The sequence below is a fragment of the Hylobates moloch genome, unplaced genomic scaffold (assembly GCF_009828535.3).
Source record: "Hylobates moloch isolate HMO894 unplaced genomic scaffold, HMol_V3 SCAFFOLD_4, whole genome shotgun sequence".
NCBI classification, from domain to species: domain Eukaryota; kingdom Metazoa; phylum Chordata; class Mammalia; order Primates; family Hylobatidae; genus Hylobates; species Hylobates moloch.
In genome coordinates, this window is record NW_026652279.1 from 19828457 (window position 1) to 19854786 (window position 26330).

Genomic DNA, 26330 nt, shown 5'->3' on the forward strand with positions numbered 1-26330 from the left:
AGTGTAGACAAACCTACAGAGGAGCTCTCATTATGCCCACAACCACTTTTCTAAAAAGACTCACATGGTCCCACTCCTAAATTCCACACTCTGCTTGCAGCTCACATTATATTGCAATTTCCTTTTTGAGTTCTTAGATTTGTCATATTAAATTGCTCTACTATCATTTGAAGTAAGAGTTATGGTCAAGACGTGATCAACTGACTCAAAAAAAAATGTCTAGAGCAGACAGTCCGTTCTACAGATTCATGTGCACATAGAGCTGCTAGAATATAACCTGGGCGTTCTGTCTTTATTACACTTTCTTGTCTGTGTCAGAGCACAGAGAATTACTGTGGAGACTAAAAACATTGTCAGTTTCTAATCCCAATCTTCTTATACACAAACACATAAAAAGGTAGCTCATTTTTCTATTTCATGCTCCTGGTCTACCTTTCTTACCTCTCTTGTTTCTAAATTTTGACATTTCAAAGACATGAATAAACATATGTTGCTATGTGGTAGTATGCTGGAATGCTTCATAAATTGTGGATGTTCAAAGCTAAAATATCCAGCATAGAAGTAAAATATTTAGTCAATTAAATTCAACAAGCATTTATGGAGCACAAAGAGAGTGTTATATTTTAGATGGCTAAAGTGAGAATACAAAAGTGATTTAGGTAAATTATCTACAGTAAAAGCAGCATTCCTACATAAAGGAGCATGGACAATTCTGTAGGTGATTGGACAAAGCTTTGGTTAATTTTTGTTGTTTTTGTTTTGAGATGAGGTCTCGCTCTGTTGCCCAAGCTGGAGTGCAGTTGCAGTGGTGTGACCTTGGCTCACTGCGGCCTCAATCTCCCAGGCTCAAGTGGTCCTCCCACCTCAGCCTTCTGAGTGGCCAGGACTACAAGCATGCATGCACAACCACATCTGGCTAAATTTTGTATTTTTTGTGGAGACAGGGTTGTGCCATGTTGCCCAAGCTATTCTCAAATTCCTGGGCTCAAGAGACCTGCCCACTTCAGCCTCCCAAAGTGCTGAGATTACAGGCGTGAGCCACCGCGCTTAGTCATCTTTGGTTAATTTTAACTAGAAATACTAAGGAAGACTTCATTGAAAGAGGTGTCATTGAAAAATGGCTTTGAAGTGGGACAGAGGTCTTGACAAAAAGAAGGGATTACCCTTCTGTATATTTACTTTTGTTTATAGCAGACATCCAAAATCTTGAAACTAACCCACCTACATTTTTTTCATGTAAATCCTTTTACATTATATACAGACAACCATAGTACCCAAGAATGTTATAAGATGATACACAATGAATGTGCATGTGCACACACACAAATATTTAAATGGTGACTTTTACTATTTAAAGGAGATAAGATTAATGGCTCTCATTCCTTACTCCCATTATGGATTTGGATCAGTTTTCTTTGTGCTGCTGTATTTCTTAATTTTTAACATTCTGGTGTGAATGCTACTGTGACACTCTTGGTAATTCACAAACTCCTACTATGCTATTTTCATTAGTTAATATTCTGTGTAAGATTTGTGTGGGTAAACAAATAAGATAGTCGCTGAGTTGTATTAGTGCAAAAGTTCTTAAGTATTTAAATGACTTCTGAAAGGAGATTTGGTCAAGATAAGCTCTCACTCTTTGGAACAGTATTGGTTGTAAAATGAAAAAAAAAAAAACAAAAACATAGGCCTTATTACCAAAACTTTGCTGTTAAAATATGTGAGTCCCACTAAACCTGCTTTACTGGGCTAAATACTCTAGTCACATACATAGGTGATCCGGGTAAATAAACAGAAGAACCAAAAAAAAAACCTGTCTTTGCCCCGATAACCTAATAGCCTAATCCGCAGTTTGCTGGGATAGTTGATTGATGTTTGTGTGCCAATGGTGAAGGAGCTCTTCAAAGTGATCCATAGTTAAAGCAGGTTTGGTCCCCACAGCAGCTCAAGATCAATAGAGTTCCTCCGCTTTGCAGCCAGCCATTGCAGTCATATTAAGGACCAAATCTAAGCAACTCTGCTGCAATTTCATCAGATACTCAGCAGTCTACCTGGAAATAGTATATGCTGTCATCTGTATAGACCTATTTAAAGAATGATTGCAAACTAGAAGGACTTTTACTGAGGAGCCCCATTTGAAGAAAGTTGCACAGGTGCTATGAGAAATCTGTGGCCCGCCTTCAAAACGGTGAAGTGTTTGTAGCATCATAAGAAGTCAGAAAAACAGTTATTAAAATTTTAATATCATTGTTTACTTTAAAAGACATGCTCCTTCCATAAACACTTAAGATGTCACCATTGCTGGGTAGAGCATTTCTAACTTCTTAATCATGCTTTTTAAAAAAGTCACAAATGATTTTTCATGCTATTTATAGTTTTTATATATTTTAGAGAATTCAGAAATATCGATTAATATGACAAGACTTTATCTACTGGCATTTTTATACTATAGGTGGAAGTTAAATGGAACAGATGTTGACACTGGTATGGATTTCCGCTACAGTGTTGTTGAAGGCAGCTTGTTGATCAATAACCCCAATAAAACCCAAGATGCTGGAACGTACCAGTGCACAGCGACAAACTCGTTTGGAACAATTGTTAGCAGAGAAGCAAAGCTTCAGTTTGCTTGTAAGTAGCAATTATACAATGCTGCAAATGTTACTTTGAGTTTGTTTACCATTATACCAATAAGCTTTTATAGCAGTTTCATTTTAGAGACTAGATTTTAATTGGTTACATGATCATCTTTACTCTTTTTCACATTTTGGAAATAATTTTGTTTGAAGGGTAAACTGTAAATCTAAGTGAGAAGATGTATTCTACTTTGATAAGGATTGAGATAGTTCGATTGTATGATAATTTGATTATATGTGCTTTCTTTATATACAAATAAATTCACACACAGATTGACACGTGTGTACATTTATGTAAACAACAAATTTTACACACACGCTCACCCACACACACACACATTTTAAATAGAATGTGTATAAGCAAGCAATTGAGCTGCCAGTAATTTAGTAGTCAATAAGAGAAGTACTTTAACCATAAAGGTCAGAGTTGGAAAAAAACTCAGTAGTCAATTAATCCTATAATTCTCTAATTGTTTCTTATTTCACAGAGTAGAAAAAATTTAAAGCAACTGTAATAATGACAAAAAAATGAAGACAAAGTGTTATCCACCTTTGATATTTCCGGTTTAAAATGTTTAAAAAAACAAATCACCATATCTTAAGACTACCATTTAACAAAAGTCTATGAATATATGAAAGAAAGTGGAATTTAGAAATCAGAATTTGAAAATAAAATCCATAGGCAAGAGCAGTTAGCATACATTTGAGTATAGACACCTTTGAGGATTGATGTTCAGCTACATTTTTAAGGATTTATGTATTTGCATGTGATTATATATTTCCTTGTGTGAAATCCCAACTCATATAGCAGTGCATTTTGGCATTAGCCAAAGGTTTCATAAAGTCTGCTGGCAGTAACACTGTAGAATATTCTCATTAACAAAATCATCTCCAGGAACTCAACATCAAATATACCTAATATACACTTTCTAATCTATTATTGCCATTTGGTGGCATGTTTATAAGTTGAGAAATGAATTTTCTAAGTATTATGTATATGTGAGATTCCAGGATTATTTTGTTAGTGAATGTCTCTTGAGATAGTCTTCTAAATATTCCTAGGTGTTCAGAATAATAGGAGAATAATATGTGTGATTGGATGTAACAGAACCAAAGTATTTATTTCTCTTGGTTTAATACAAGTCTTATATCTATATTTATTTTTTAGTAATGACAAATCTTACTAAATTAATTTTTGGAAATAACCATAGAATCATGTACTCTCAGAGTAGGGGAAAATCTCAGTATTTAATAAATCTTGTAATTCTTTGAATTTTGGATGTCATAGTGTAGAAAATTTTTAACACAGTGACACCAAAAAAAAAAAAAAAAAATTGGAGGTAGAAATACTATACCTGGGCCAGCGCGGTGGCTCACGCCTGTAATCCCAGCACTTTGGGAGGCCAAGGTGGGCGGATCACGAGGTCAGGAGATCCAGAGCATCCTGGCTAACATGGTGAAACCCTTTCTCTACTAAAAATACAAAAAATTAGCCTGGCGTGGTGGCTACTCAGGAGGCTGAGGCAGGAGAATGGCGTGAACTCGGGAGATGGAGCTTGCAGTGAGCCGAGATCGCGCCACTGCACTCCAGCCTGGGCAACAGAGGGAGACTACGTCTCAAAACAAAAAAAAAAAAAAAGAAAAAGAAATACTATACCCAAACGTTTTTATTCCTAGCTTGCATTTAAAAAAACAAATTACCAGCTCTTAAGATTATCCTTTTGTAAAAGACCAGGCATTTAACTACCAAAACATCAGAAAGAATCTCATATTCAAGGACAGTCATTTAAATAGAATAGTTTAACCAAAAAAAAAAAAAGCTCTACCACTCAGTTTGCGGTGGGTTGACCTGAGGACCTACCAGGAAATGGAATCCACTTTGCTCATTCCACTTCATGTGTGATGTAGGCATTCCTCCCACCCTCAAAATCTTTGGCTGATCATCATTTGGTTTGAAAAATTCTACTGACAGAAAGTTCACCAATTCATCACAAGGCACCCTGGCCCACAGTAGACTGCTCTAGTTGTTCAAAAATGCAAAAACAAACTTGACGTCTCTTTCTTAAAATTGAGCCAAATGTCTCAATTTCTATCACATTCACTCACAATTCTTACTATAAGATGCTGATTACTCTTCAAATATGTGAAGATATGATCATGTCTCTTGTCCCATAATTCTTTTCTTCCCAATTAATTAATCCACAGCCATTTTCTTCACATCACAATCAATTATGTTAATTCATCTATTGTAGCCTTATGGAAATGCACAGAATTCCATATATGTGTCTTAACTTTTGCAGAGGACACTGGGAACAGTAGTATCTCATGATGTGAACTTTATTCAGTTAATGAAGCTGGCAATAATATTTATTTAATCTTCATTTTTAAGTACGGGCCCCAGATTGTAACTTTATTTTGAACATATAATCATGTAAAATCTGAGAAAGGATTTCTTATAAATTTCTATTCGTCCAAAGCTACCCAACCATGTTGTTTTATTAACCTAAATTCACAATATTGTATTTACCCCTAATAAATTCATGTTCTGAGTAGTGACCCTTTGTTCCATCATATCTGGAATTGCTTTAAGTCTTTTTTTAATCAGACATAATGATTGTTGTCCTAGTTTAGTGTCAGCAGAAAATTTGATAAGCGTGTCTCCATTCAAATAATTGATACAACATGTTGACCAGGACAGGGCAGCATGTCACTAGAGAATTTCCACTAAAATGAAATTAAACCTTTAATTTAATATTATTTGGACACTCTTGTTCAACCAGCTACAAATTTAGCCAAATATACTATAATTGAACTCCAGTTTCACCCACGTGTTTTTAAAGTAGTGAGAATCTTTGCTAAAGCCTTGCTAAAATCAACATGTATTGTTTCTGCAACATCCAGTCCTACCTGCTCTCTCTGCATCTTCTTGAGCCTTTCCTTAACCATTTATCATAAAACTGCCAGGGTAATCTTTTAAAAAATGTAAATTAGATCATTCCGCTTTCCTGCTTTATGCCTTCTACTGTACTTAGAATAAATCTCAAACTCATTACCATGGTCTCATTTTAATTTCTCAAAAATGACAAACTATTTTTTGCAACGGGATCTTGATACTTTTGTTCCCTCTGCCTGATAAGCTTTTCTCGTGATCTTTCACACAGCTGACTTCTTATGATCCTCACTTCTCAATTTAGGTATGACCTCCTAAGAGAAAGTTTCCATGTCACCCTAACGTAGCAAGCAATTTCCATCATTTCTCCTCTTCTCTGCCGACCTTCCTCCAGCCCTCTACTTTTACATAACAGTATCTTTTATTTCACTTACCATAATTTTTTTTTTTTTTTTTGAGACTGAGCTTGCTCTGTCGCCCTAGCTGGAGTGCAGTGGTGTGACCTCAGCTCACTGCAACCTCCACCTCCTGGGTTTAAGCTATTCTGCCACAGCCTCCAAAGTAGCTGGGATTACAGGCTCACACCACCACGAGCAGATAAGTTTTTTTTTGTTTTTTTGTATTTTTAGTAGAGATGGGGTTTCACCATGTTGGCCAGGCTGGTTTCGAACTCCTCATCTCAAGTGATCCACCCGCCTCAGCCTCCCAACAACGTGAGATTACACCACGCCCGGCTCATTTACCAGAATTTAATACAATCTAGAATGATTGTGTATTTACTTTTTTCTCATTTATTATTTCAGTCCTATGGCAGAACGTATATTTTAAGAGTACTGAGACTGTCTTGTCCATCCTTGTATTTCCTAGCCATTTATATGTTTGAATAAAGGAATTCCTGTGTTACGTGCCTATTCAGTAAAACAACAAAGAAAATATATGTATAAAGTTAATTTGAGGATGATACTCAAACCCACCCTTTCTATTCTTGTAATTTTCTGGAGTTTATCTTCTTGATCATGATCCATAATTTCTAGATGTTTTTCCCTATCTTTTGTAAATTAAAAGAAAATCAAAAGACATTGTCTATATTCAGAATTCACTTTCAATTGGTTAGGATAAAATCCCTTTCTTCAGTGAATTAATAAGAGTGAGGCAAGACAGTGATATCTTTTGAATGTTACTAGTTTCTGTGACTCCACATATTGTCATACTCATTGAAGGAAAAAAAAATGCTGCTTTTTGGCCACACTTACTGCACTATACCATGCAAGTGAGAATATTTCTTCCTCTTTAATCATACAATTTTATGGTTGAAAAAGACATTGCAGGTCTCCTGGCCTGTATCTTTTTAAAAATGAAATTGAAGATTAGAGTAACTGAATTACTCATTGTTAATACATAGTTAATAAGTTACAGAGCCAAGGAAAGGCAGTCTTCAGCTCCCAGTTTCATGCATGCTGGCCCTACTTTGCTTTCGATTCACTCTAATTTATAAGAAAAACAACCTTCACTTTATTTACCATGTTACAATTTTCAAATCTCATTTATATGCTTTCTATAATTTTATTCAGAAGATAGTCTTATAAGGTAAACATTATGTCTATTGATTATTAAAAATGTTTTCATGCTGCTTTTGTGCACAGAATTTAGTCATGTGTTGTATTAGCATTTAGCATTTTTAAGTTGAATTAATTCACATAAGCAAAATTTATAGCTAACTAGAGATGAGACCACTAAGAACTTGCTCTTCCTCCCACTTTTTAAAGTCAATATATTTAAAATAGAAATCCTTCTTTGATTAAATAAGGATAGGATAATTTAAGTCCCCCTTGATGAGCTATGGATAAGCATACATTATTGTAATGTAATTGGGAGCACATTTTGTTTTTCAGTCTCTCTGCAGTATTAAGCCATCAGCAATCACTCCCCTCACTGTCACTTAGCCTACTACCATACCCTTTCTACCTTTTAGTCCTTCTGTTTCACCTAGTGCTACAAATATGATTGACTAGATCCTCTGTGCCTGGCACTTAATAAACTTGAAATAATAGTTGCTGAATGAATAGGAATTAGACGTTAAAGTCATCATGCCCTGTGTGGGGCATAAGGAATGAGTTGAATCACTGAGTCAAGCACATTCTGATGGTCCTTTGGAGTGAATTGGAGGTGAGAGCAAGCATTCTCACCTTCAGGTTGATACAGAAGACAGTTGACATCTTAATTCCTTATAAGTGTTTCTATTGGTGTGGCAGGCATTGGCCCACATTAAAAAAATGGTCATGGCCAGGCGCAATGGCTCATGCCTATAATTCCAGCCCTTTGGGAGGCCGAGGCGAGCGGATCATGAGGTCAGGAGATTGAGACCATCCTGGCTAACACGGTGAAACCCCGTCTCTACTAAAAAAATACAAAAAAAAAAATTAGCCAGGCGTGGTGGCTGACACCTGTAGTCCCAGCTACTCGGGAGGCTGAGGCAGGAAAATGGCTTGAACCTGGGAGGCAGAGCTTGCTGTGAGCCGAGATCGTGCCACTGCACTCCAGCCTGGGCAACAGAACGAGACTCCGTCTCAAAAAAAAAAAAAAAAAAGATGCTCATGTATGGAATCGATCAAACAAGCCCTCAAAGTTCGCTTTTACCCTGGAAAGTCAGCCTGAGACTATGCACAGCTTCATGAAGTGTTTCAAAGGAAAGCTCCTTTGAGCTTAAGCATACCTCCCCAACCTTCATTCACTCTACACTCCCTTTCGTCCAGGAGCAAAACCAAGTTGAATACTTTAAAAAATTCTTCCATAGATGAATAATTCAGAAGATAAGGCCTAAAGAGGAGAGGATTTCAGTTCATTATTTGCACAGCTTAACGAAGGGGATGTTTCCAGAGCTTGTGTCTATACAGAATGACGTGCTATAGTTCCATCACCCTAGCTGCCCACTTTTGCAGCCCAGCATCCGGGTCTAAAGCTGCTTGAGGATCTTTGTGCACAGTCACTCAACAGAGCAACTTTTCTCTGTCATATAAACATGGATATTTATTTTAAAAAAATAAATTTCAGTACACACCCTTATACTCATAAACAATACAAATCCTTATTTTTTTTAACTTAGGAATGTGGGCTTGAGAAGATGAGATGTTATATTGACTAAGTTTAGATGGAATCAAATGTTAATTGTTGCATTTCATTCTGTGTGTCCTGTGTCTCTAGAACTCCAGCTTCTCAACACCACTGCGCTTCCCTTTTAGGGTTGTTAGGAAGATTACATTGTAAAGCATATGTAAAATCCCAGAATCATTTCCAGCATAGGAAAGTTATACAATAACTGCTTCTGTGTTTTTTTGTCTGTTCTCTCTTCCATTCCCCTTTCTGTCCCTCCATGTCCTGTCTTCTTAAAATAACTATCACTTACAAAAACTTAATTGACTCATAGTAACTGCATGTATTTATGGGTTACAGTGTGATACTTCAATACCTGTATGCAATGTGTAAATGATCAAATCAGAGTAATTAGCATACTCATCACCTCATACAACTAAACTATCATTTCTTTGTGTTGGGAACATGCAAAATGCTTTCTTTGAAAATTAGAGTAAATTGGTTTTTTGTTGTTTTTTCTTTGTGTGTTTGTTGAGGTGGAGTCTCGCTCTGTCATCCAGGCTGGAGTGCAGTGGCACGATCTCAGCTCACTGCAACCTCCACCTCCTGGGTTCAAGCGATTTTCCTGCCTCAGCCTCCCATGTAGCTGGGAATACAGGCACCCACCACCACGCCCAACTAATGTTTCTATTTTTAGTAGAGACAGGGTTTCACCGGCCTTGAACTCCTGACCTCAGGTGATCTGCCCATCTCGGCCTCCCAGAGTGCTGGGATTACAGGCGTGAGCCACCGTGCCCAGCCGAGTAAATTGTTCTTAACTGTAGTCACCCTGTGGTACTAGAGAACGCAAGAACTTACCCCTCCTGTCTAGCTGTAATTTTTTGTCTGTTAACCAGTCTCTCCCTATACTTCTTCCTCCCTTCCCCACCTCTAGTTACCACTCTTCTACTCTCTACTCTAATTCTGTCTTACTAAATAAGACCAACTTATTTAGCTTCCATATACAGTTGAGAATATGTGGCATTCATCTTTCTTTGCTTGGCTTATGTCAGTTAGCATAATGTCCTCCAGATTCATCCACGTTGCCATAAATGTCAGGATTTCATTCTTTTTATGGCTGAATAATATTCCATTATGTATATATACTTCATTTTCTTTATCTAGTCATCCATTGGTGGGCACTTAGGTTGATTCCATATTTTGGCTATTGTCAATAGTGCTGCAATAAATATGAAAGTGCAATATATCTTTGATATATTGATTTCTTTTTTTGAATATATAGCCAGTTGTGGAATTGCTGGATCATATGAATAACTACCATTGTAAACCTAAGTATAGTTGATAAGAGCACAAGCCCTGGAGTCAGACTCCTTGGATTCAAATTCAGCTTCTATAATTTCGTGAGCTTGAACAAGGTACTTCTTTCTGCCCCAGGTTGTTTACCTCCTTTGTTGTGAGGATCAAATCAGTTAATAATTGTAAAACTCCTAGATCATTGTTTAGCACATAGTCAGGGCATAATAAATTTTATAATGTTAATACTCTATGTTGGATATTATACTAAGCACTTTGGAAGCATTATTCCATTTAGTTCTCAACACAACCCAATGAAGTATAGATATTATTTTTATTTTATAGGTGAAGAACATGAAAATTAATGAAGTGAAATAACTTTCACCAAGGATACAGCAGTGGGAGAAGGGACCAGCATAGGAACCTGGTCACCTGAGTCTTGCGCAGATGCCTGTTATATGGCATTTTACATGCATGGCTTCCCTTATGCTGTGAAAAACTACACTTGACCAATGAAATTTATGTTCAATCCATAGATTTGGGTGGTTGGTGAAATGTTTCCTTTGTACACAAACTTGAATTATTTGTTGCATTAACAATCTTTGATATAGTAAGTACATCTATCATATATTTGCTTTTGTTTTTAATTTTTTAGTTGTAGGTATTCTTGATGCCATCATACTGTTGATTTACTGTTAACATCTAAAAGCATAATGTTACATGCAATGATTATGCATAAATTTGTGACTCTAATTTTAATATAATTGGTTTCAGGTTTTATAATGAGAATAATTAATAACAATATTTCTGCTCTAAAAGTTAAGATGCAGATTTCCAATTTATTGCAAGTAGGCTGTAAAGCATTTTGAATATTGATATTTTATGGTGAATAACTGTGGTTGGTAAACTGTTTATCCCCAAGCAGTAAATGAAATATTTGTATAAGTTTCTTACTCTCCTATCATTTCTCCCCTACATGTGAAAAAGATGCACTTTAAATGTAGATTATTATGAAGAGCTTCCCAGAGAATAATCTTAATATCTAATGACTCCAGATTTTAGCCTGTCAAACTGATTACTTTATAAACATTGTTTGGGGCCTTCATCCTGGAATTTTCACTTTCTTGTAATAGTTCCGATCTGCAAAGTAAAAGACTTAAGCTATTCATCATCTCAGGTTGTAGATGACTATAAGTCATATATAAGTACTTCCAAATTGCTAATGGTAAAATTAAATCTTTGAACAAAATCTGGTTAGCTGCCTGCTGTAGGGAAACTGGCATTGTCATGGTCATGGGCAAGGTGGTATTATTCTCGAGGAAGCAAATGGGCGATATCTATGCTTACCTCTGTGGATACCTCACTTAAGATGGGAAAAGTAACTAGACTAATACACCATTCATGCCCTGAATCTCTACCCTCTGAGCATGTGTTAGGGGGAAGGGCATAGAAGATGAAAAGTATTTAAAAAAATGGAAAAATGGAGATGTTAAGTGAAAGGAGCCCTTAGGTACAAAAGCCACTTCATTTTGGCCTTCCTGTGACTTCAAGCAAGCAATCTATGAATAAAGTGACTCTTCTGCTATTGTGGAATGAAGTGAAAAAAAAGAAAAGAAAAATTTTTAAAAAGAGAGCAATGTAACACAGTAAAACACTCCATTCTGAGGTTAATTTAAGTTAGCCTTATCAGTTAAGTGGCAAACATTTTTTATGGTGAAAATATCAATTGAATAAACAGCAACTGATTAGATAGTCTCATTGAAAAAGATCTTTCTTATGACTGCTACAGTGAGCCTTAATCTGAGTTCTCTTTAACTGGGGCACACTCTCACAAACTGTATTAAACTGAGAATGTATTGTAGTCTCACTAGGAATTTTGGCAACCTGATTTTTGAGCCCGGATCCTTGCTTCTATTCGCTGTAATTTTCAAATGTTCATTGCTTTTAATATCTAATAATTAGCTTATCCTTCATAGCCAATGAGTAAAATGTGCAGTCGATCAGAACAATAGCTGGGAGTTTGATACGTGGCTAAACTCATAACTGGCTTGACTACTTTTTAATTTAGAAAGCTGCTTAAACAGGCAAACTTTTTTTCTGAGCGATAAAATGTGGATGGATGACTGTTTAGATGAATAATCTGTGAACATTTAGATCAGTTGAAATGTAATCAACTTTAGGAACATTTGGGTAGCAAAACTAAAAATATTTATCAACGGAAGACTTTGATCTTCAATAAAAGGGTAAATATTTTTATTGGAATAGTTAGAAGAATTCAAACCCAAACTTGCTGAGTTAATTGTAGCTATTATTAATAGTTTATCCCACGGTCCAGTTTGGGGACTGATAAAAAGCAGTTTGTGACATAAGACAATCAATGAAGTATAGAGATTGCATTAAATTCAGGAAGGTTCTGAGAGTATGATATATATATATATATATATGAAAATTGGCAAATGAAACCTTATGGGGATCCAAGCAAGATTCATCAGACTTTTAAAAAACATGAAGGCTAAAAGAGAATAATTAATATTTTGTATCATAATAAAAAAACCAAGGTACTAAAATATCACTCCTTTTTGTTTCATTGTTATGAGTAATTCAGTCAATGAGTATGAAAATAATTCTGATCATTTTTAAGTTTAATTTTTAGGCACTGAAGGGCAACAATCAGGTGTTGCCATTCAGGGAAAAAGGGAGACCACTTCCTGAATGATTGAAAATGTCAAAATTGCTCTAATTATATCAATATCCTTTTTTTCAAAAATTTTCATTTGAGAGGTTAGGGTGCTGTAGAACATACATTTTCACTTATGGTTAAGTCAGAATCTAATTGACTAACTACAGGGATTTGAATGGTACCTGCTATAGACTGAATATTTATATCTCCTAAATGCCTATGTTGAAATCCTAACCCCAATGTGATCATATGAGGAGGTGGGGCCTTTGGTGGTGATTAGGTCATGAGGTATCTGCCCTTGTAAATGGGATCAGTGCCCTTGTAAAAGTGATTCCCAAGAGCTCCCTTGCTCCTTCTGCCATGTGAGGATACAGTGAGAAGGTGGCAGTCAGTGAACTAGGAAGAGAGCCCTCACAAGGCAAGAAATCTTCTAGCACCTTGATCTTGGACTTCCCAGCCTCCAGAACTGTGAGAAATACATTTCTGTTAAGTTTCCCAGTCTATTGTGTTATAGTATAGCAGCCCTAACAGACTAAAACTGTAACTCTCAAAAAATGTGTCTACCTGGAAACTGTGAAAGTGACCTTATTTGGAAAAATGGTCTTTCCAGATGTAATTAAGTAGATGACATCTTCCAAAATCACCCGGATGGACCGTAAATTCAATATCAAGTGTCCTTATAAGAGAGTGAGGAGAAAACACAGGAGAGAAAGAGACTGTGTTACCATGGAGGCAGAGATTGGAGTGATCCAGCAGGGGAAACCAGTGATTGCTGAAAGCCACCAGAAGCTAGAAGAAGCAGGGAAAGATTCTCTCCTAGAGCCTTTGAAGGTGCTCAGCACTGCTGACACCTTGATTTCAGGTGTCTAGCTTCCAGAACTGTGAGAGAATAAATTTTTGTTTTAAGCCATTCAGTCTGTAGTAACTTGTTTGCAGTGGTTCCAGGAAACAAACAGGCCAACGTATGCACAATTCTTTTTCATTTCTTTCCTGACCACTTTGATCAATTAAAAAAAAAAAATCTTTGAATGAGATCGAAATCAGGTGCTTTTGTAACTTAACTGTATTAGGGTGAAAAGTATTACAGAAATGGCCTCTATCAAATGTAGGATTATCTGTGCAAGTTTTGTCTCACACTATGCATTTTCCCCTGGAGAGCATAGCAGAGTTTTGAACTTTATAAAGTATGATTTGACCAGATAATGAAAATGGGGACTGCAAAAAATTCAAAGGGTAACCTTTCCCTTTCCCGGGTATGTTTTTACCTCTCACTTGGAATAGACCTCTGCAGGCCTTCTCTGAAATAGGCAGAATTGGCCCTTTCTCCATAGGGCAGTGATTTGAAGTGATTCAGAGTAGTTTGTTGGCCCTGAGTCCCGCTCTCTGGACTTCTTCCTTTTTCTAGGTCATTTTCCCTGAATTCGACCTCTTTGTCTGGCACTCTAAAGCCCTAGAAACTGGCTGTTATCATGTTTAGAGTGTCTGACCTACCTGTGGCTGTAACTGTTCCACTGTGGTCTCTAAAGCGATGTTATCGTTCATGTTATGACATCTCTAGCCCCAGAAAGTCCCTGTGCTAGTGAGGGCCAGCTTCCATCCTCTTCCCAGTCGGCACCTTTTCCGGAGTAGGCTCTAACATAAACAAGGCATTTGCCTTCTAGCTGTCATGTATTTTATGCACCACGCTAGCTAGTTTTTACTTCATATCTATAATATATATTCACTTTAGAGAAAAAAGTATGCCTTAGGGTTCAGAGTTAAATCTCAAATTCAAGGGCATCATGAAAAGATGTGTGTGTTTCCCAAGAACTAAATTATTCTGTTACATGTTTCACCAAAGATTAAATTCCAAACTAGCCACTAAACTCTCAGTGGATGGTACTGAAGGTCAGTAATTTATCCCTGAAATATGTATTTAGGGTACACACTAATTATGATTAGGGTATTAATTTGCTCCTAAATACTTGTTTTGTTATCTGTCATTAGCATTTCAGATTTGTTCATTTTTTCATAGCCTCTACTTTTTTTCCCCCGAAATTGAATGCAGTCTAGTGTGGTAGGTAATCTGTTAGCTCTACCTCATAAAATTTAGATTAATTGTATCTTAAAGGCCCTTCTTTATATAGTACTGTAAGTAATGTATATGTTGAGGTGAGGGAGTCAACAAATGGCTTTTGTTATTTCTAAGCTGAATGACTACTTTCTCCTAAATGCCGAATAATGCCGAATAAATGCTGATAAGTGATAATGAATGTTGATAAGTGCTGAATAAATATTTGTGGAATAAATGAAGCTAAATGAATCAATGAAGGAATATAAGAGAAACAGAAATGTCTTGGGCTTTACCAGCCTATGAGGTTATATTTCCTCTTGAATATTCTATTTCCTTAAACTAAGAAATAGAATATTCTATTAGGAAGAGCCCTTCAATAAAGATGCATAGTCCATATAGTCTTTCTCATTCACCTAGAAAAAACTCATTATGAAGGTGTTGCCTCTTACTTTCAATACCATACTTTTTTTTTTTTTTTTTTTGAGACGGAGTCTCCCTCTCTCTGCTGGAGTGCGGTGGCGTGAACTTGGCTCACCTCTGCCTCCCGAGATCAAACTATTCTCCTACCTCAGCTTCCTGAGTAGCTGGGATTACAGGCACACATCACCACACCCGGCTGATTTTTGTATTTTTCGTAGAGATGGGGTTTCACCGTGTTGTCCGGGCTGCTGGTCACAAACTCCAGAGCTCGAGTGATCCACCTGCCTCGGCCTCCTAAAGTGCTGGGATTACAGGCGGGAGCCACCTTGCGCCTAGCCAATACCATACTTGTTTTAGTAACATCTTTGTTAAGATACCATACCATATAATTCATTCATTTAAGGTGTACAATTCGGTGATTTTTAGTTTATTCACAAAGTTGTACAACTGTTACCACTGTGTAATTTCAGGACATTTTCATCACCCTAAAGATAAAACCTGTAACCGTTAGCAGTCACTTTCTATTCCTTGAGACCTAATAACCACTAATCTACTGTCTCTGTGGATTTTCCTATTCTGGACATTTCATGTAAATGAAATCATAATATATGTGGCTTTTTGTAACTTGTTTCAGTTATGTTAGCAAGGTTCATCTGTGTCATAGTGTGTATTAGTACTTCATTTCTTTTTTCTTTTTTTTGAAATGGAGTTTCGCTCCTTTTGCCCAGGCTGAAGTGCAATGGCACAATCTCAGCTCACTGCAACCGCCGCCTCCTGGCTTCAAGCGATTCTCCTGCCTCAGCCTCCTGAGTAGCTGGGATTACAGGCACCTGCCACCACGCCCGGCTAATTTTTGTATTTTTAGTAGAGACAGGGTTTCACTATGTTGGTCAAGCTGGTCTTGAACTCCTGACCTCAGGTGATCTGCTCACCGCAGCCTTCCAAAGTGCTGGGATTACAGCGTGAGCCACCATGCCTGGCCAGTACTTCATTTATTTTTAGTTCTAAATAATATGCAGTTATATGGATGTAACTCCATTATATTTACCCATTCATCAGTTGATGGACACTTGGGTTCTTTTTACTTTTTAGCTATTATGAATAATGCTGCTATGAACATTCATATACAGGTTTTTTTGCGGACACATATATTTTCATTTCTCTTGGGTATATTCCTAGGAGTGGAGTAGCTAGTGGAGTTTAACATACAGTAACTGGGCAACAGAGCAAGACTCCGTCTCAAAAAACAAAAGTATGTTTAACATACAGTAACTGGGCAACAGAACGAGACTCCATCTCAAAAAAAAAAGTGTGTTTAACATTTTGAGCACCTGTCAAATTATTTTCCAAATTGGCGGTATCATTTTACAGTCCTACCAACTGTGTGAAAGGCTTATAATTTCTCCACATCCTCACTAGCACTTGCTATTGTTGGCTTTTATAGTTTTAGCCAACCTACCGAGTGTGATGTGATGTCTCATGTGGTTTAGATTTGCATTTCCCTCATGGCTAATGATGTTGAACATATTCCCATATGTTTATTGGCTATTGCTACATCTTTGGAGACACTTCTTTATTTATTTTTTTTTTTGAGACGGAGTCTTGCTCTGTTGCCCAGACTGGAGTGCAGTGGCGCAATCTCGGCTCACTGCAAGCTCCGCCTCCCGGGTTCACGCCATTCTCCTGCCTCAGCCTCTCCGAGTAGCTGGAACTACAGGCGCCCACCACCACGCCCGGGTAATTTTTTTTGTATTTTTTTTAGTAGAGACGGGGTTTCACCGTGGTCTCCATCTCCTGACCTCGTGATCCGCCCGCCTCGGCCTCCCAAAGTGCTGGGATTACAAGCGTGAGCCACCGTGCTGTATTCAAATCCTTTGCTCATTTTTAATCCTTTGCCCAGTTATCTTTTCATTGTTGAATTATGATATTTCTTTGTATATTCCTGATACAAGCCCCTTGTCAAATATATGATTTGTAAATATTTTCTCTATTTACTGGGTTGTATTTTCATTTTCTTGACGGTGTCCTTTGAAGCACAAAAGTTTTAATTTTGGTAAAATCTAATTTATTTTTTTCTTTTGTTGCATGTGCTCTTTGTCACATCAAAGAAACCATTGCCTAATCAAAGGTGACAAAAACTCCTATGTTTTCTTCTAAGAGTTTTATGGTCTTAGCTGTTAAATTTAGCTCTGTCACCCATTTTGAGTTAATTTTTGTATACGTTGAAGTATTCGTTCAAAAGAATGATTTTTTTTTTTCAAATTCTTTTGCACGTTATCGGTTTTAATATCATCTGTTGAAAAGATGGTTCTTTCTCTCATGAATGGTCTGGACACTTTTGTCGAAAATCAGTTGACCACAAATGTAAGGGTTTATTTCAGGGCCCTCAATTTCATTCCATTGATTTATATGTCTATCCTTAGGCCAGTACCACACTGTGTTGACTGCTGTAACTTTGCAGTAAGTTTTGAAATTGGGAGGCATCTGTTAATAGTACCTTAAGATCAAAGAAATATGATGCTCACGTCGCATGAACTATGGACTCCATCCTACATTCCCTGCAAGCAAAACATACTGCCTCTGGATATGTAATATAAAATTCAATATCAATAAATTCTGGGCTGTCTGATTTAGGTAACCTCACATTTGGAGCCCTGACAATCTAATCCACTGTTTCCCCAAATTTGAGGTAGAACTCATTTGTCCTTACTCCTTTTCTCAGGGTCTCAGTTCTATTTTCTGCAAACAACCACTCAAACAAGAATGTTAGTGATTTCCTAACAGCAATCACTATTTTACAGGCCAGGCACAATCTAAATCCATAGAGAAGAAATATTTTTCTCTAGGCATGAAAATCCTTGGAGAACTGTTAAATAAGCAAGAGGACCATTTAACATTGTCCAACTGGGCTTTGTTTCTAACTTTTCCAAGACCTGTGGAGAGGTAATTGGTGTATATTTGCATAACTAAAAGGCCCACCCTGTACTCGTTTTCTAAAAACAATGGACACTGACCCAAGGTTTGTTTTAAATGGGCGGTTTTTCTATCTCTACCAGAGTACTCTGTAATAAATAATTTCTCCTAAATTTTTTTTTCTTTTTTTTTTTATTATACTTTAGGGTTTTAGGATACATGTGCACAATGTGCAGGTTTGTTACATATGTATCCATGTGCCATGTTGATTTCCTGCACCCATTAACTCGTCATTTAGCATTAGGTGTATCTCCTAATGCTGTCCCTCCCCCCTCCCCCCACCCCACAACAGTCCCCGGAGTGTGATGTTCCCCTACCTGTGTCCATGAGTTCTCATTGTTCGATTCCCACCTATGAGTGAGAACATGCAGTGTTTGGTTTTTTGTCCTTGCGATAGTTTACTGAGAATGATGTTTTCCAGTTTCATCCAGGTCCCTACAAAGGACATGAACTCATCATTTTTTATGGCTGCATAGTATTCCATGGTGTATATGTGCCACATTTTCTTAATCCAGTCTATCGTTGTTGGACATTTGGGTTGGTTCCAAGTCTTTGCTATTGTGAATAGTGCCGCAATAAACATACGTGTGCATGTGTCTTTATAGCAGCATGATTTATAGTCCCTTGGGTATATACCCAGTAATGGGATGGCTGGGTCAAATGGTATTTCTAGTTCTAGATCCCTGAGGAATCGCCACACTGACTTCCACAATGGCAGGGCACAGACAAACAAAAACTCAGCAAGAATCTCCTAAATTTTCTTACGTCTTTCAGTCTTCCCGTTGGCTTTGTACCTGCTATTCCTTTTATCTAGGACCACAGAAAGAAAGGCTGTGACCTTCAATAAGTTTCTATACCCCTCTGAATTTTACTGCCTTCATCTATTGAATGGACATCATCATAGTATTTGAGAATTATTTAAGTTACATAGTATCCTTCAGAGTTGTGAGGATTAAATATGCCTGGTAAGTGTAATACACACACACACACACACATATATATATATATATATATATGAACAGGTTTTCACCTAGTCACATGTAGATATACATTAACATGTGAATGCTCTGATTTCTTATTCTTGTCTCTTTTGTTTGTGAGTATTCTAGTATTTATTATGCTATATGGTAATTACAGGGTATAGTTTTGTCTGGCTCTCTCACTAGTCCACATATACCCCGAGAATTGAATTGGATCCATGTTTTTGTATTTTACTTGGTATTAAACATTGATACATAGTAGATGTTCAGAGGTTTCAAACACAGTTGGCAGTTGTTCTGTCTAGGATATTAGCTTCATTTTACTCTAACCAGCCATTTATCCTACATAAAATTCAAGGTCAGTAATCACCTGAGATTTCTAAAAAGGGATTATTATTAGTTAATTACCGATGCTGTCAAGAACTTGTTAATTCTCCTCTATGTTTGAATAATCAAGTACCTTTGGGCAAATGTGCCGTAAAAACTTGAGTTATCCATACTCAGTACGGAGATTTCCTTTGTTTATTTTTCCTTCTTCCCATAAATATTTAATGAATACCAACTGGATAGCAAGCAATGCGTTGGACACAGGGAATGCATCAATGAACTAGACAGGTACGAAGTTTACATCCAGTAGGGAAGACAGACATTGAACAAGTAACCTCAAGTGTGGTGAATGTTAGGAAGATTGAAGGTCTTGAAGGAACGAAGGGCAGAATAAGCAGCAGAAAAGAGGGAATGAAGATCTGGCCTGAAAGTAGTGTTTGTATATAAGGTAATTTTTCAACTGTTTAAGTTCAGGAATACATGTGCAGGTTTGTTACATAGGTAAACTTGTGTCATGAGGGTTTGTTGTACAGATTATTTCATAGCCCAGATATTAAGCATAGTACCCATTAGTTATTTTCCTTGATCCTCTCCTTCCTCCTACCCTACGCCCTCCGATAGGCCCCAGTATCTGTTGTTCCCCTCTATGTGCCAATGTGTTCTCATCATTTAGCTCCCACTTATAAGTAAGAACATGCAGTATTTGATTTCCTGTTCCTGCGTTAGTTTGCTAAGGATAATGGCTCCATCCGTGTCTCTGCAAGGGACGTGATCTCATTGTGTGTGTACCACATTTTCTTTATCAATCTGTCATTGATGTGCTTTTAGGTTGATTCCGTGTCTTTACTATTGTGAATGGTACTGCAGTGAACATACACATGTGTGTGTCTTTATAATAGAATAATTTATATTCCTTTTGGTATATACACAGTAATGGGAATGCTGGGTCGAATGGCATTTCTATCTTTACATCTTTGAGGGATTGCCACACTGTCTTCTGCAATGCTTGAATTAATTTACACTCCCAGCAATAGTATTTTTCTCTATCACCTTGCCAGCATCTGTTTTTTTTTTACTTTTTAATATGGCCATTCTGACTGGTGTGAGATGGTATCTCATTGTGGTTTTGATTTGCATTTTTCTAATGATCAGTGATGTCAAGCTTTTTTTTTTTTTTTTTTTTTTTTTTGAGACGGAGTCTCACTCTGTCGCCCAGGCTGGAGTGCAGTGGCACGATCTCGGCTCACCGCAAGCTCTGCCTCCTGGATTCATGCCGTTCTCCTGCCTCAGCCTCTCAAGTAGCTAGGACTACAGGCGCATGCCACCACGCCCAGCTAATTTTGTTTTTGTATTTTTAGTGGAGATGGGGTTTCACTGTGTTAGCCAGGATGGTTTCCATCTCGTGACCTCGTGATCCGCCAGCCTCAGCCTCCCAAAGTGCTGGGATTACAGGCGTGAGCCACCGCACCTGGCCGATGTCAAGCTTTTTTATATGACTGTTGGCTGCATGTATGTCTTCATTTTAAAAGTGTCTGTTCATGTCGTTTGCCCACTTTTTACTGTGGTTGTTTTTTCTTATAAATTTAAGCTCCTTATAGATGCTAGATATTAGACCTTAGTCAGATGCGTAGTTTGCAAACACTTTCTCCCATTCTGTATGTTGTCTGTTTACTTTGTTGATAGTTTCTTTTGCTGTGCAGAAGATCTTTAGTTTAATTAGATTGCATTTGTCAATTTTTGCTTTAGTTGCAATTGCTTTTGGTGTCTTTGTAATGAAACCTTTGCCCGTGCCTATGTCCTGAATGGTATTGCCCAGGTTGTCTTCCAGAATTTTTATAGTTTTGGGTTTTGTGTTTAAGTCTTTTACCTTCAGTTAATTTTTGTATATGGTATAAGAAAGGGGTCCACTTTAAATCTTCTGCATATGGCTAGCCAGTTATCCCAGCACGATTTATTGAATAAGGAACCCTTTCCCCGTTGTTTGGTTTTGTCAGGTTTATGGAAGGTGAGATCGTTGCAGATGTGCAGTCTTATTTCTGGGTTCTCTATTCTGTTCCGTTGGTCTGTGTGTCTGTTTCTGTACCAATACCATGCTGTTTTGGTTACTGTGTCCCTATAGTATAGTTTGAGGTTGGGTAGCATGATGCCTCCAGCTTTGTTATTTTGCTTAGGATTGCCTTGGCTATTCGGGCTTTTTTTTTGTTCCATATGAATTTTAAAATAGTATTTTAGATGTTTAAGGAGAGGTATAAAGTGGAGGGATACAAAAAAAAGAGCAAGGCATTTCAAGTGAGGAGAAAACATGGACTGTAGCATTTATCCATTCAGATATTTTTCTGAGTGCCTACTCTGTGCTGGGCAGGTAAACAAAGCCAGACCCAGTCCCTCATCTTAAATAGTTCATGTTCTAGTATGGAAGGAAAATGTTCATCAAGTAATCACACTAGAAATATGTGATCACCAATTGAGACAAATGCTAAGAAAATGGTCATGCTTCTATGATGTTTGTGACAAAGGAAATTAACATAGAGAGTATTAAGAAAAACTTCACTAAGAAAATGATTGTAACTGAGATATGAAGGATCAGTAAGGATTAAAGAGGAAATGTTTTCTAGACAGAAAACAGAGAATGTACAAAGGTGTTGTGGTGGCATAGAGCTTGGAACTTTCAAGGGATTCGAAGAAGACCTGCCTGTGTGGCTGGAGGGCACAGAGCAAGGCTGAATGCAGCAGAGCAGAAGGTGGTGGGAGGGAGGAAGAAAAGGGAAGAGTGTTTGTCCTGCATTTTAGCTCAAGATTTCCTGAGGTCACTATGCTTAAGCATGTCACTTTACTGACTTAAGATTAGGAAAATTCTCATATGGTCCCATAAAACATGCTCAGTGTCTTGAAATCTACATGGTATGCAAGACAGTAGCTTTCTGTAAGTCTAATCATCAGTTCACACATCATCAACCATCCACCTGTTACAATAACAGGAGCTAACACTTCTCACTTGCTTTGCATGTACCAGCCATTAAATTAGGAATTCTCTTTTTTACTCCTTACCTCAATGCTAGACACTTGTACTCTTGATGTTCCCATTTTACAAAGGAGAGAACTCAGACATAAAAACAAATTAAATAACTTGCCAAACTTCACACAGCTGGGAAGTTGAAGGGCTAGGGTCTGATTCCAGGTAATTTGACTTCAGTACTTGAATTATTAATCACCACACTATACTGGCTTTCTGTTATTTCTACTATGGTGAAAATGCATCTCCATCAGAGGGAATAATTTGCTTGAGAAACTCAAAACTGAGTTTGGAATCTGATGCTAATAAAATACCCAGACTCAATTTCTAAATGCCATACTGTCAGCTAAACTCCACTTGCATCCGTGGGTGAAAAGGTGAAGCCGTGTTTTTTTCTTTTGCCAGTAAGTGGCAGTGCTGAGTGCAGTACAAAGAGATAGACGATAGGGTTTCAATATCACCACTCATACTTGTCATCACTGGGTTTCTGCACGGAGATGGAAGGATGAGATTGAAGATGCTAACGAAGTCAGGAAAAGCCCCCTTAACCGACAGTGCTAGAGAATGGAGCTCAACTAATGCTGATAGTGCTTTTTTTTCCGGGTTCAGAAGACATTTCTCGTGGCTCCTCTTCCTAGAGTATCTCTCACATAGTTATTGTAAGAATTAGAAAACATATGTGAAGTACCTGGTGTGTAGTAAAAAGGGAAACTATTTGTTTCTCTGGGATTAGACAGCTAATCAAATACTGCTCTACTAGCCTCATGTGTGTTTTTAATTTTGCTTAATAATTTTAAATTATTAATCCTCAATTAAATATGGGATAGCTATAGATATTTTATATGCCTTAGAGTTTTTAATACCTGTGAATAGCTGCACATATAAGTTCCTCTGTCTTGTCTCTGGTTATAAACCTGGTGCCCTCAGAGAGCATCCTACAGATTGATAAAGCAAGTGCCACCTGGAGAAACCTAATTCCTTAAGAAATCTCCTTCATATGCCAAGAAATGCATAGCATGTAATAACCTAAAACTGATCAAAACAAATATTTAGAGACTGTTTCTTCAATGATGACACTGTACCCACACATATAGAAACTAACATTATTGGTGCTGGAAAGGACAAATCACCAGCTTTGAAAACGTATCATGAACTTAGGGATTTGGGCAGTGGGAGCGGAACAGCCTTCCAGAATTTGATCAGCTGTCTGTAGCATTTCCAAATGAATCCTACTTTATGATGGCCCTTGAGAAGGCATCCCTCATCACCACTCTTTCCAAATCAGAGTTAAAGCCCAGAGTCACAATAGGGCTTCCTTTGGGGGTTTGGTTCAAAATTTAAATATCACCTGTATCTGCCACTCTGGTGAATGTGGCCTTCTTCAGTGACTGCCTCTCTCAATGCCCTGTGGATTTCCTTCAACTTTCTCCTGATCACATCTATAATTTTATCTATAAGTCTACCTTTTGCTTTGTCAGTCCCACTAGAAACTCCACCAGTGCTTCAGTGTTAGATAGATTTTTTTTAGATAATCAATCTAGTCCAAATGACCATCAATTAGTGAGTGGATAAAGAACTGTGGTATATATATATGATGGAATACCACTTAGCCATAAAAAAGGAATGAGTTAGTGGCATTTGCAGCAACCTGGATGGGATTGGAGACTACTATTCTAAGTGAAGTAACTCAAGAATGGAAAACCAAACATCGTATGTTTTCACTCATAAGTGGGAGCTAAGCTATGAGGATGCAAAGGCGTAAGAATGATACAATGGACTTTTGGGACACGGAGGGAAAAGGTGAGAAGAGGATGAGGGATAAAGGCTACAAACTGGGTTCAGCGTATACTACTTGGGTCATGGGTGCACCAAAATCTGACACATCACCAGTAAAGAACTTACTCATGTAACCAAATACCCCCTGTTCCCCAAAATCCTATGGAAATAAAAAATTAAAAATTCAGGAGATGCAATAGTAGCAGAGCACAACAAAATAACAGAATTAAGGACACCTTAGCCATATGTCTCTTTTATATTGAGAACACAGGAATATAAATGACCAGATGATGACCTTCAACCTAAACTGGAAGGTGTGTGACAAAGTCCATGTTGGTTTGGAAACTAAAGGTGGAAAATGAGATTAAATACTATAGGGCATGGGATGGTAGTGACCTGCAACTTGGAGCTGATGTGAGGACTTGATAAGTCAAAGCTCACTAGGATGCAATACTGGAAAAAATGGTCTGGGTATATCATATGGATTAAGTGAGATTAAAAGTAGTTTCTTTATTAGATCTAAAAAAAAAATCAGGCTAATAAGTCATTCCATGTAAAAGCCAGGGTGACAAAGAGAAGCTGGTAAGAAAGGCAACCTTGGAAGTCTTCACACTTTAGAACTAAACATGCAGAATATATTCAGAGACAAGATGAATATGCTTTCCTTTTGGAAGTGATATTGATCTGGGGAGAGGGGGAGGGTGATCTTCCAAAGACTTGATTTCTTTTGTTATCAAGTGATTGGTGTATGTGTACCCTTTTGATCAGAGGTATGTAGACATGCTTGAGTAACAGTTCTCTCTCTCCTCTTATTGAACTGCTTTTTGTGATTGATTTTTAACATAAACGCATTGTTTGCTTCAGCTAATCAGGGAGTAGTTAGCGTATCTTGAAAAAGGAAGTTTATATAAGAGCTCTTTATTGCCTTTACTGAGTGAGTGGGCTTTTTTGTTTTTGCTTTTGTTTTTTAAATTTTCAGTTAGTTGCCCCATTGACAGACAATAGAGATAACAGTGAGTCCATGGAATACCTCATGGTGGAAAATGCACAGCCGATTAGAAAAATGTTCTACTTGAGTGTACCAAACCAATCCCAAACAGTGAATTCTGATCCCCTTTCTGTCTCAGATTTGCTCTATGATCACGTCTTACAATAATAAGAAGCAGAGTCTCTAATGGAAGTTCATCAGTGGCAACAACTGTGGCTAACCTGACAACCCAGCACCCAGTACAGTGCTCACAGGCAGCTGGTGTTCAATAAAAGCTTCTTAAATAGCTTACCTTCTCAGTATTTTTGTGGGTTTTTTTGTTTGTTTGTTTAAGTGGTTAGAAGGCAGAATTTAAAATATTGTCACAGAGCAGTGGGCGTATAAGGTCATCTGCTGTTTGCCAACAAAATGGAGAGGCTAGAAAACATTTGCGTATAAATGTTACGTTTGGTTGAGGCTTTTAAATTACAGAAATGTAGGTAAAATGGTCAGAGTGGCACTTAGAGATGAACGAATGTTTTACATCTGTGGAGTCTTCATATTTATTGCTTTGAGTGTCATTGCCATTTCCTGCTAGAAATTAAACATGACAAATGTATCCTTCATTTGACCAGGTGGCCTCGATGCTTCTGAAATGAATGGCGAATCCGGTAATATAAATTGTAATCACATCGCAAGCATCTTCCTCTTAACCTTGGTAATGATGTGAAATAGTGCATTTTAAGCTTGTTTTGAAGGTTAAGCAGGAAATCTTATCTTGGATAATTAATATTTCAACAAAAATCAATGTGGCTACAGTTAGCAGGTAGGTAATCTGACTAATTGGCTCAATATTAAATTTGTTAACTACAAATTGTCTTTCAGCTGAAATTGTATTGGTAGAAACATGGAAATTGGTGAAGTATTTACTGGATTTGTAGCACAGTCTTGTTCAGCTCGCTGTAGAGAGCTTGTGATTTAAACATGGTGGACCAATGGGAGCTCATTCTCCAGCTACCTCCACAGCAGTCCTGATGACTTCCCCTATCTACTTTATAATGGCACTTAGGCTGAGGCAGGAGAATCGTCTCAGGAAATTGTCACCCTGTCCACAGAAAGTGGGTTGGTCCTCTGTGTCTACTGCTTCACTTTCTCCTTAATAATCCAAGCCAGCACTTTATGCCTTGAAAAAAATAACTAACAGTTAAGTTGTCTATATCGTTTTCCTTTTTAGA

General features: G+C 37.5%; 1 protein-coding gene across 5 annotated transcripts in view; it reads left to right on the forward strand.

Moving 5' to 3' along the window:
* CNTN4 (contactin 4) overlaps positions 1-26330 on the forward strand; it is a 991759-nt gene that overhangs the window by 660700 nt on the left and 304729 nt on the right. For all 5 annotated transcript variants that reach the window (XM_032149528.2, XM_058437175.1, XM_032149525.2 and 2 more), the window contains one exon: positions 2453-2628. In XM_032149528.2, the coding sequence (XP_032005419.1) occupies positions 2453-2628 (176 nt within the window). The remainder of the gene's footprint in view (positions 1-2452; positions 2629-26330) is intronic.